This window comes from Taudactylus pleione, unplaced genomic scaffold (genome assembly GCF_031769625.1).
Source record: "Taudactylus pleione unplaced genomic scaffold, aTauple2 ptg001049l, whole genome shotgun sequence".
NCBI lineage: Eukaryota > Metazoa > Chordata > Amphibia > Anura > Myobatrachidae > Taudactylus > Taudactylus pleione.
The window spans coordinates 65,380-77,943 of NW_028285450.1; the positions used below are offsets into that span (position 1 = coordinate 65,380).

Sequence of the window (12,564 nt, forward strand, 5' to 3'; positions counted from 1 at the left end):
TGTGCTGTAAGGAGAATCCGCCGCCCGAAGGAAGCATCCTGAGAGGCGAAGGTATCAAAAGCATAATACCTTACAAAAATATGGACAGATGACCACGTGGCTGACAATCACCGCTGAGGCGCCACGTCGAGCTGCCCACGAAGGACCCACAGACCTAGTGGAAGAGCTTTAATAGAGGATGGAACAGGAAGACCTGTGAATCCATCCTGCCAAAGTTAGCATAGTGGCAGGCCAACCCTTTTTATGGAAACCAGAAAGGACAAAACCGAGAGTCTGATTTCCTAAATGGACTGGTACGGTGAACTGAAATTCGTAAAGCCCGTACCACATCCAAGGAGGCCTCACCAGCAGACAGGACTGGGGAAGTAAAGGCCGGTACTATAATTTCCTCATTGATGTGGAAACTAGACACCACCGTAGGTAAAAAACCAGGGAAAAGTGCGCAGCACTGCCCTGTTCCTAGGAAAGATGAGAAAAGGGGAGATCTACATGACAGAGCCCCCCATTCTGCGACCCTACTGGCCAAATCAATGGCCAGAAGGAATGCAGTCCTAGCCGTAAGTCATTTGAAATCCACTGAGCCCAGTGAATCAAATGGCGGTCCTCGGAGAGCCCTAAGGACCACAGCCAAATCCCAAGGAGCCAAATCCCAATGCTGACTATAACATACACCTTGCACAAAGGTGCGGACCTCAGGAAGAGTAACAATCCTACGATGAAACCATACCAACAGGGCAGAAACCTGCACCCTCAGGTAAGCAAGGTGAAGACAGTTATCTAAGCCCATCTGTAGGAAAGCCAACACTCTGGATATCCGGAACACCCGAGGAGCATAGCCTCTAGGGCGACACAACTGAAAGAAAGTATGCCATACCCGATGGTAAATTCTTGCAGATAAAAGCTTCCGAGCTCTTAGCATGGACAGAGCCCCTGTTAACTATAGAGCTGGAAAACCCCTAGACCTTAAGAGGGCAGTCTCCACCGCCACACTGTCAAGGACAGACAACCCAGGTCTGGGTATCAGCCAGGATCCAGAGACAACAGGTCCGGGCGTAGAGGCCACAGCTTCGGAGTGTTAACTGAGAGGCTCCGAAGATCTGAGTAATAGTGCCGTTTGGCCCACGCTGGAGCTATCAGCAGGAGCGTGCCTTCTTCTTGCTATTACTGGAGGAAGAAGGGATAATGGAGGGACGAGGTACACAACCTGGAAGGTCCACTGGACCTACATACGTCTACCAGAAGAGTCTCATCTCTGAAAGGCTCCACTTGTTCACCAGAAGATTGAACATCTCCTGATGAAGCGGACATTTCCCTGAATGCACGTCTTGATGGCTAAGAAAGCCTGCTTTCCATCTGAGGATTCCTGAATGAACACTGCCGATGATGGCAGGGATATAGCCTTCCACCCAAGCCAGAATTCGGGAACCTCCTAGGTGGTTTACATAAGCCATCATGATGGCTTTGTCAGACTGTACCTGCACGGTATTTCCATGGAGGACCTGTCCTGCATGCTGGAGAACCTTGAATACTGCTCAGAGTTCTCAGATTTTATGGGAAGCGCATAATCAGCTGGTGTCCACCTGCCCTGGAACAAGTGTGGACCAGTCACTGCTTCCCAGCCACGGATACTGGCGTCCGTCGTCAGAAGGACCCTGTCCGCAATCCCAAAGGGGGTGCCCCTTGTTTAGGTGAGCTTTCCGCAGCCACCAGGCCAGAGAGGGACAAACCTCCGGGGAAAGCACTATTGACTTTATCCTATGGGGCAACCCATCCCATCCGGAGAGGATCAATTTTTTCTAGAGGTTTAGAGTGAAACTGGGTACTCTCCACCATGTCGAACAGTGACACCCTGGAACCCAGGAACCACATTGCCGAGTGAATAGACACTCGGCGACTCTGCAGGCAACTGCGTACCTTTGCCTGTAATGCATAGATCTTTTCCTCAATCACAAAGATCCTCAGATGTTGGGATATGGAGCATCCTCTGTGAGGAATCAGAGAGGACCATTTCCAGTTTATCAGTCAGCCGTAACGTAGCAACACAGATATTGTCCATTGCAGATGGCACTGAAGTATCTCTGGAGACCCTGGTAACAACAGGAGGTCACCCGGATAGGGTAACAAGCGGACCTCCTGCATCCGCAGGTGGGCTGCCATAACTGCCATGACCCTGGTAAACCATGAGGCGCGGAGGCCAGACCAAGGGGCAATGCCAGAAACTGGAAATGCTTATCGACCACTGCAAACCTGAGGAAAACACTGGTGTGCTAAGAAAATAGGGATATTCAGGTAGTCACCCTGAATATATCCAACGACACCACAAAATTCCCAGGCTCCATTGAATGATGGAATGCAGGGCCCCCCTCCTGAACCGAGGAACTCTTAAGAATTTGTTGAAGGATTCGAGGTTGAGGATGTCCTGGTAAGACCCATTGGGTTTCTGTACCAGAAAGAGGATGGAGTAACACCCCGTTCCCCTTTGGGGCAACGGAATAGGTACTATAACTCCTGCCTGGAGCATAGAGTGTAACACCCTCAAAAATTACAGGGCCTTGTCTTGAATTGACAGAAGACCTGTAACGAAAAACCGGCTGAGAGGCGTTTACCGGGAGGAGAGGACATACCTTCAAGAAAATACTTCTTACCCCAGTGTCCGTGGTGGTCAGACACCAGCACCGTCCCGTGAGGCTGAAGGCTTATAGTCCAAATTGGGAGTAGGACATCTTGTACTCCAAGCCTGTTCTTATGGCTGAGCAGATTTCCTGGCTACTGACTGTCTTGGAAAGCTGTATTTTAGACTTACCCTGGCCTCACAGGGCCGAAAAGACGAAGCCCCAGACCCCGATGGGACTGTAGCCGGTGGCAGACATGCAGACGTAGCTGCTGCCTGCGGGGCCACAATTGTATCCAGATGAGGGCCAAACAGGACCTGTCCCATAAAAGGCAAAGCATTCCAAATGGAATCTGCGTCCGCTTTCCAAGAGCGCAACCACAGGGAGCGGCGAGCCACTACTGCTGCCGAGGAGATTCTGGAAAGGAACAGGCTATATGTAAGACTGTCTCATTATGAACGTGGCTAAGTCTCTGAGAATTTGCCACTATCCACCTGCTCTGCTGGAGAGTCAGTGTGCAGAGATCGTTACCTACCCAGCGCTCCATGGCTCTGGCCCCCAGCACACGGCCATAGCCAGCCTGGACGCCCCTCCAGCAAGGGAATAATATGAGATATGGTAAGAACTTACCCTTGTTATCTCTATTTCTACGAAGTCCATAGGGTTCCACAGGATACCTTGGGGTATAGGTGTGACGTCAGTCGCAGGGCACCAAAGAGTTAAGCTTTCAGCCTCCCAGGATGCACTAGGTCCCCCTCCTATACCCCGCCCCCAGGCCAAGGCACCTCAGTTAGTTACCAAGCCATAGGCCGGAGGAGGAGAAGGAAGAGAGAGAACAAAGATCTGGACACATACAAGAATCACATTCTCACCAGAGGGAGACGGAAAACCGGTGACCAGAGCAAAGCCCATCTGCAGCACAGGTGCGACAGGGCGGGAGTCCTGTGGAACCCTATGGACTTCGTAGAAATAGAGATAACAAGGGTAAGTTCTTACCATATCTCATATTTTCTACTTCAGGGTCCATAGGGTATCCACAGGATACCTTGGGGATGTCCCAAAGCAGTATCCTTTAAGGGTGGGGACGCTCCTGTGCAGAAAGGAGAATCCGCCGCCCGAAGGAAGCATCCTGAGAGGCGAAGGTGTCAAACCTGTAATACCTCACGAAGGTATGGACAGAAGACCACGTAGCAGCCTTGCAGATCTGAACTGCCGAGGCACCACGTCAAGCTGCCCACGAAGGACCCACAGACCTAGTGGAATGAGCCTTCAGAGAAGGAGGGACCGGTAGGCCTTCATGAAGATAAGCTTCAGAAATAGCCATACGGATCCAGGCTGCCAAAGTTTGCTTTGAAGCAGGCCAACCCTTTTTACAGAAGCCATAGAGGACAACAAAGCGTCCGACTTCCTAAACAAAGAAGTGCGGTCCACATAAGTCCTTAAGGCCCGCACAACATCCAAAGAGGCCTCACCCACGGAAAGACCCGGTGAGTTAAAGGCCGGAACAACTATTTCCTCGTTAACATGAAACTGGGAAACAACTTTGGGAAGAAACTTGGGCCGAGTGCGGAGCACTGCCCTGTTCCCATGAAAAACCAAGAAAGGGGGTCTACAAGAAAGAGCCCCTAACTCAGAAACACGTCTGGCTGAAGCAACGGCCAGAAGGAAAACAGTCTTAGCTGTTAGCCATTTAATATCCACTGAGCCCAGTGGTTCAAACGGCGGTCCTTGGAGAGCCCTCAGGACCACAGCCAAATCCCAAGGCGCCACAGGTGGAACAAAGGGCGGCTGAATACGGAGAACACCTTGCATAAAGGTGCGCACATCCGGGATTGTAGCAATCCTACGGTGAAACCAGACAGATAGGGCCGAAACCTGTACCTTCAAAGAAACAAGGCGAAGCCCATGATCTAGTCCCGCTTGCAGGAAGGCGAGAATCCGAGACAGACGAAACTCCCGCGGTGCATAACCTCTCGGTCGACACCACTGGAAGAACATATGCCACACGCGATGGTATATCCTCGCGGAAGACGGTTTCCGAGCTCGTAACATGGTACGCACCACAGAGCTGGAAAACCCCCGGGACCTCAGCATGGCCGTCTCAATAGCCACGCCGCCAAAGACAGCCGAGTCAGGTCCGGGTGAAGACAAGGACCCTGAGACAGAATGTCCGGTCGTAGCGGCAACCGCAGAGGACTGTCCACGGACAGACCCTGAAGGTCTGAGAACCAGTGCCGTCTGGGCCACGCGGGAGCTATCAACAGGAGCATCCCTCCTTCCTGTTTGAATTTCCGGACTACCCGTGGAAGAAGGGAGACCGGAGGGAACAGGTATGTGAACCTGAACGTCCACCGGACGGACAGAGCATCCACCAGAGACGCCCCTTCGTCTCTTGTGCGAGACCCGTACACCGGCAACTTGTTGTTGTGCCGGGACGCCATGAGGTCGATTTCTGGAAGACCCCACCTGTCCACCAGTAGTTGAAAAACGTCCGGGTGCAGGGACCATTCCCCTGGATGAACGTCCTGGCGACTTAGAAAGTCCGCCTGCCAATTTAGCACTCCCGGGATGAAGACCGCTGATATGGCCGGAAGATTGCGCTCCGCCCAAACCAGGATCCGAGAGACCTCTACGAGAGCCTCCCGACTGCGAGTTCCTCCTTGCCTGTTTATGTAGGCCACGGTGGTAGCATTGTCCGACTGGACCTGCACCGGGTGACCCTGGAGAAACCGCTGTGCCTGCAGGAGAGCATTGAAGACCGCACGGAGTTCCAAGATATTTATTGGAAGCTCCGCTTCTGTCGGCGTCCACCTGCCCTGGAACAAGTGTGGACCCGAAACTGCTCCCCAGCCCCGAAGACTGGCGTCCGTTGTCAACAGGACCCAATTTGGAACCCAGAACGGACGTCCCTTGTTGAGGTGGGTCGTCTTTAACCACCACGCAAGGGACAGGCGAACCTCCGGGGTGAGCACAATCGTCTGGAACTTCAGAGACTGAGGCAGCCCGTTCCACTTGGACAGGATCAGGTGCTGCAGAGGTCTGGAGTGAAACAGGGCGTATTCCACCATGTCGAACACCGACACCATGGAGCCCAGTAACCTCATCGCCGAGTGTAAGGACACCCGGCGGCTGTGCAGACAACTGCGCACCCTTGACTGTAAAGCAGAGATCTTGTCCTCCGTCACGAAGATCCTTTGCTGTCCCGAGTTCAATAAGGCTCCAAGATGCAGAATCCTCCGAGACGGGATTAGAGTGGACTTCTGCCAGTTGATTAGTCAGCCGTGCCGTTGCAGCAGTGCAATGGTCAGGTCCAAGTGGTGTAACAGGAGCTCTGGAGATCCTGTCACCAATAACAGGTCGTCCAAGTACGGCAACATGCGGACTCCTTGCAGCCGCAGAGAAGCCGCCATGACCGTCATCACCTTGGTGAAACACGTGGTGCTGTCGCCAGGCCAAAAGGTAACGCCCGAAACTGGAAATGGTCGCTGCGGTTGCAAACCGAAAGAACTCTTGATGGCGCAAAAGAATAGGGACATGCAGGTAAGCGTCCTGTATGTCCAATGACACCATGTAGTCCCCAGGTTCCAGCTCCAGAATGATGGACCGTAGGGTCTCCATCCGAAACTTCGGGACCCGCAAAGACTTGTTGAGTGCTTTGAGGTTGAGAATCGGACGATATGACCCATTGGGTTTCTGTACCAAAAATAGATTTGAATAGAAACCCTGGCCCCTCTGGGAGAATGGAACAGGCACTATAACTCCAGCCTGGAGCATAGTGTGCAATACCTTCCGCAGCTCCGTAGCCTTGTTCCGGTCTGATGGTAGACCCGTGGTGAAGAATCGAGCCGGGGGTCTGTGCCGGAAGGAGAGGGCGTACCCGTGAGAGACCACCTCCAGAACCCAAGTGTCTGTCGTAGTGAACGACCAACACCGGGAGAACTGCAGCAGGCGGCCTCCCACCCTGGGATCCCCCAAGGGGAGACCCGGACCGTCAGGCCGCAGGCTTGTCATCTGGCTTGGGGGCCGGACGTCTGGTACTCCATGCCTGTTTCCGGGGCTTGCCCGATTTCTTAGGGCCAGCCTGTCGAGGAAACGACTGTGGTTTGGGCCTGCCCTGGGCCCTAGATGACCGAAAGGACGATGGTCCAGAACCAGAAGGAGCAGCGGCCGACGGGAGACAAGCAGATTTGGCTGCCGCCAGCGTGGCCACAATCTTATCCAGATCCGGACCGAAGAGAACTTCTCCGGTAAACGGCAACGCTTCCAGACCTTTCTTGGATCTGCGTCCGCCTTCCAGGATCGCAGCCACAAGGTGCGACGAGCAGCTACCGCTGCTGAAGAAATTCTAGACACCAGAGTACTAATGTCTAGAGCCGCCTCGTTGATGTAGGTGGCCGAATCACGGAGATTGCCAATCAACTCCGCTTGTTCGGCCGGACAGTCGGATTCAAAAGAAGCCTCTAATGAATCCGCCCAGCGCTCCATCGCTCTGGCAACCCAGCAAATGGCCATAGCCGGCCGTGCTGCCCCCCCTGCAAGGGAATAAGCGGACTTCAGGCAGATTTCTACCTTGCAGTCCGTAGCATCCTTAAGGGAGGACATGGATGGCATCGGCAATGTGGCACTACGGACAAGACGGGTCACGTGAGAATCCACCTGTGGAGGGGATTCACACTTAGCAAAATAATTATCCGCGAACGGATAAGCCACCGCCAGGCGTCTCTGCGGCTGGTATCTTTTGCCAGGTTGTTTCCACGCCTCCTCTAAATGGTCCACCAACTGACCCGAAAGAGGAAAGACTGTGGCATCGCCCTTCACATCTTTGAAAAAGGCATACTTAGATTTAGCCGCTGGGGGAACTTCGTCCTCAATCACCAAGGCTGTGCGGACCGCCCGAATAAGTCCAGGAATATATACTTTGGACTTAGCATCAGCGTCCTTAGTATGGAAAGGTTCCTGATCGTAAGGATCTAGAATCTCCCCATCATCAGACGTCCCTTCGTCATCCTCATAAGGAGCGGACAGAGACGCCACCGGCCTTTTATGAGACCGCATCACAGACTCCCCTTGCAACACATCCGACAAGTGCTGTACAGAACTCGTCAGGGAGTTAACCCACGCTGGCTCCTGAGAACCCGGGTGCGGGGAAATAGGGAGACTGTGGGGTACCACCAATTGTCGTGGGAACCCCTGCATGGGTGACGACACCACAGACTGCTGGGACAAACCCATCGGAGTAAACGCGGGCTGCGGAGCTAACTGGCCCACTAAAGCTGTTAACGCCTGAGCGAAACAAGCCCAGGGCGGCTCCTGTACCAGTGCTGTAACCGTAATAGGCCGCGCCATGGACAACACTGCCGGCAAAGGCCCTCCGCGCTACCCTCCCCCTCCGCTAACGGTACTTTGCACGTGGTACACTGTAGCCGGAGGGGAAAATCACTTTCAGACATGATGGCACCACGTATGTGACCTCTCTCACCAATTAAGTATTAAATAGGCGAGAGACCACCCTGCAGCACCGCACCGCAAGGGCTTTAGCAGAAAGAACAGGGACAGTAATAAAGCTGACAGTTTAGTGAAGAATAGTTACAGGCAGCGCTAGCACAGTCACATACAATGCAGAGAAATAACAATTCCTGCACTAACAGCGCTGATCACTCAACTACACAGACACAGGGCCTGGTAGGACACAGCGCTGCATACACAGACCTGAGCCACAGCGGAGGAGAGGTATGCGGGGGGACCCAGACCACGATGCTTCCTTCCAGACTTCCAGCAGCGTTCACCATGCGTTGCAGAGAAGATGGCCGCCGAGGAGCAGAGAGAAGCTGGCCTGGGGGAGGAGCGCTGACACAGGACCAGTCAGCACAGTGCAGAGAGGGCTGTGTGCAGCGGGGGAGGCGCCGGCTGTGAGACAGGGAAGGCGCGCTCCCCTGGCATGCATTTAACCCCTGGGACGCCGCAGCGCTACCGCTCTGCTGCGGTCCGCTGTCCCAGGGGGTAGTGGAAGCGCAGGTTGGTCGCCTGGCTCCACGCTGCAGCCAGTCCCCAGGGAGCCCCCTGCCTGGGGACTTAGGACCATGTGATCAGCGGGGACCCACCGCGGGACCCCGCTGCTTACCTCTGTCCCCCTTGAATCCGGCCATGGTCCGGAGCATCTGGGGTCACCGCTAGCTGTGACCCCAGACGCCCACCAGCATCCCCGGATCAGTACCGGCGTTCTGGTACCGGCGGGGTGTAGGGAAGACAGCATGGACGTCAGGACTGACTGTCCATGCTGTTCATCCAGTTGTGCAGCCACAGCTGCATGAAGAATAAGCTTCAGGGGCTCTTCTAGCCCCCACTCCAACAGGTGCACCCGACTCCGGCCGGGCACCAAACTAAACTGAGGTGCCTTGGCCTGGGGGCGGGGTATAGGAGGGGGACCTAGTGCATCCTGGGAGGCTGAAAGCTTAACTCTTTGGTGCCCTGCGACTGACGTCACACCTATACCCCAAGGTATCCTGTGGATACCCTATGGACCCTGAAGTAGAAAATTGGATTTTAGATATATTTGCACCTTGTAATCTGTAACCTCCTTCAAGGAGGACCTGAAGGGCATGGGCAACGTAGCACTCCTCACTAGGCGTGTAACATGAGAATCTACCCGTAAAGGTAACTCCCATTCGGAAAAGTAATTATCCGCAAAGGGGTATGCAAAAGGTCAACCGTTTTTGAGGCTGGAACCGCTCACCCGGATTTTCCATGCCTCCTCTAAATGATCCACCTGACCAGATAGAGAAATTACAGTGGCAACACCCTTATCCTTAAAGAAGGCATATTTGGATTTAGCCACGGGGGATATGTAATAACCAAAGCTGCACGGACTGCCCGTATAAGGTCAGGTATATAGACTTTAGACCCAGACTACGCCTCCTCTGCACTAAGGGGCTCGTGTCTGAAAAAGTCAATAATGTCACCGTCATTAGACGTCATGTCCTTATTATCCTTAGCCCTCTGAGACCCGAAAGGCCGTTCAGAAGGCCGAAATGGTGACTCCCCCCTGTAAAACGTCCATCAGGTGCTATACCATTTGGACAATAAATTCACCCACAGGCTCCTGCAAGACCTGGGGGGGCGAAAAACAGGATACACTGGGGTACCATCAACTGCCCAGGGACCCCTGCATGTGATGAAACCACCACTCGCTGCGATAACCCCTATGGGGAAACACAGGGAGCGTTGCCCACAAGGGCTGTAAGCATATTAGCCAGCCGAGGGCGGTGACAGAAATGGGGCGTGATATATAATAAACATGCCCTCCATAAACCCTCAGCATCTACATATCCCTCCGCTAACTGCACATTAGATCAGTACATTATAGCTGGAAGAGGATATCCTCGTTCACTTTCCGACATGAGGAGTGTGAACGGAGCGTATGTGACTTCCCACACAGAAAAAACACATTTACTGTGAGGTAATAAACACCCTGCAACACCGCACCGCAAAGGCTGTAGCAAAAGCAGAACAGGGATAGGAAAATGGTTGACAGTCAGAAATGAAAGTACAGGCAAACAGCGCTACCATTTAAGTCACATACAATGCAAAGATAACATCCTGCATTACAAGCAATGCGATCAACTACACAGACCAGAGCCTGGTAGGAAACAGTGCTGCATACACTGACCTTAATTGAAAGGGAGGTATGCGGGGGACCCGGACCGCAATGGCACCTGTATCAGCTTCCAGCAGCGTTTGCGATCCCCAGCACATGCAGGGAGAAAATGGCCACCGAGGAACAGAGAGGAGGCGAGCCCGGGGGAGGAGCGCTGACAGCCCGCTCAGACCGCTGTGGAATGGCACTGTACAGCGGGGGAGACGCCGGCTGTGAGACAGGGAAGGCGTTCTCCCCTGGCCTGCTATTAACCACTGGGACGCTGCGCTGTACCGTACATGCTGCGGTCCGCTGTCCCTGGTGGTCTAGTGGAAGGCGCAGGATCAGTACCTGGCCCCACACGCAGCCGGTCCCCAGGGAGCCCCCTACCTGGGGACCAAAAAGGTCTGTTACCGACGGGTGCCCACCGCAGGACCCCGCCGCTTACCTTGTCCCCGGTACATCCGGCCACAGTCCAGGTAGCCGGGGTCACCGCTAGCTGTGACCCCAGCTACCTATCAGCATCCCCGGATCGATACCGGCGGGGTGTAGGAGCGACAGCATGGACGTCAGTACTGACTGTCCATGCTGTAAGGCTCATCTTGTGCAGCCACAGCTGCACTCTGAAGAAATCTTCTGGGGCTTTTACAGCCCCCTCTGTGAATGTAATCCGACCTCTGGCCGGACACCCACGAAACTGAATTGCCTTGGCTTGGGGGTGGGGTATAGGAGAGGGACCCTGGTGCATCCTGGGAGGCTGAAAATTTAACTCTGTGGTGTCCATGCCTGACGTCATTACCTATACCCAAAGGTATCCTGTGGATACCCTATGGACCCTGAAGTAGAAACACACAACTTCACAGTTGTAGGCATGTCCTGTGAATGAAATGATGCATACCTTCAAACAATCCATTTTAATTCCAGGTTGTGAGACAACAAAACATGAAAAATGCAAAGGGGGTAAATACTTTTGCAAGGCACTGTATTTTTCCTGGAGGCAGCCAAGACCCTCATCAAGTCACTGGTCATCTCGAGATTACCGACTACTGCAACCTCCTTATCTGGCCTCCCTCACACCCACCTCTTTCCACTCCAATGAGTCCTCAATGCTGCTGCCCGGCTGATCTTCCTCTCCAAAAGTACAACATCCCATATACATCTCTAACCTCACATTCCTTCACACTCCCACCCTCTTTGCTCCATAAATGAAAGCCGCCTTTCTTGCCAATTGATTACTTCATCCCACTCACGCTTCCAAGATTTTGCCCGTGCTGCTCCCTACCTCTGGAATTCTCACCTCATCAGATTCTACACCTCTCTACTAAGCTTCAAAAAGGACTCTCAAAACGCATTTTTCATCAAAGCCATCCAGCTCTCATCCTAACCCACTGCTCATTCCTCACTGTCTAAACCCATCTGTATCACCAGTCTGCCTGCCCCACCCCCTTTAGATTGTAAGCTCTCACTAGCAGGGCCCTCTTCTCTCTGGTGCTTCTTCTACTCCCTACAACGATACCTAACCTTTGGTTGCTACTGCCCTGCTGCTTCTTTGAGTGCCATAATCGCAGGTGCAGCAAAGTTTATAAATCATGTCCTTGTCCTGCATTGTTTTGTACTCTAAGTTACTGTTTTCTTGTTTTGCTCATTTGTAAGGTGCTGCGGAACCCTTGTGGCGCCATAAAGGGATAAAAATTTGCTGTAACTAAACCTATCAATCCAGTATAGTAGTGCACAGCACAAACACCAACAACTTTGGGTTAAACACAAATGGGTGCTTTTTGATCAGGTAAAATTTTGCTTCCTGATGCGGTTTCTTCCATTTGTACATAACAGCACTGTCTTTTTAGGGATTGGCTTAGAGCGGTTTTGAATCCTTTCTCTGCCTGCACGGTTTATGCCTGACGCTTCCTTAATGATGTGGCACATGTGCTTGTGCTGGAGTACTCAGAAGTACTGTATTAGACTGGTCTTCCCGGGAAACAGCACAGTCCTCGGCTTGCAGTATCAGATGATGCCTCGCCAGGACCTAAGGAAGCTAAGCCACTGCACTACAGAAAATAAACACACTAGCTACCCATACTTATGCTAGAGACAGTAAATTGACCCAAGGAAAACCACTTTATATATACCTGTCTGTCCAACTTAAAAGAGAAGGAGGATTTAAGAGAGAAGGCACGTATCATGCTATCATAGCAATAAGATATAGGTCTATCCTAAAATGATGATTAATCAAATGCAATATCTACTTACTGGTTTGTTTGCAAAGATGCCATTTGGTCATAAGACTGAGAAGAAGCTACCTAAAAAGAAAACAAGTAT

General features: G+C 52.7%; 1 protein-coding gene across 1 annotated transcript in view; it reads right to left on the reverse strand.

Annotated features, from left to right (window-relative positions):
* Nucleotides 1-12,564, reverse strand: part of LOC148453970 (uncharacterized) — a 110,705-nt gene that overhangs the window by 54,315 nt on the left and 43,826 nt on the right. The window contains exon 7 of the mRNA XM_088461438.1: nucleotides 12,496-12,545. Within this exon, the coding sequence (XP_088317564.1) occupies nucleotides 12,496-12,545 (50 nt within the window). The remainder of the gene's footprint in view (nucleotides 1-12,495; nucleotides 12,546-12,564) is intronic.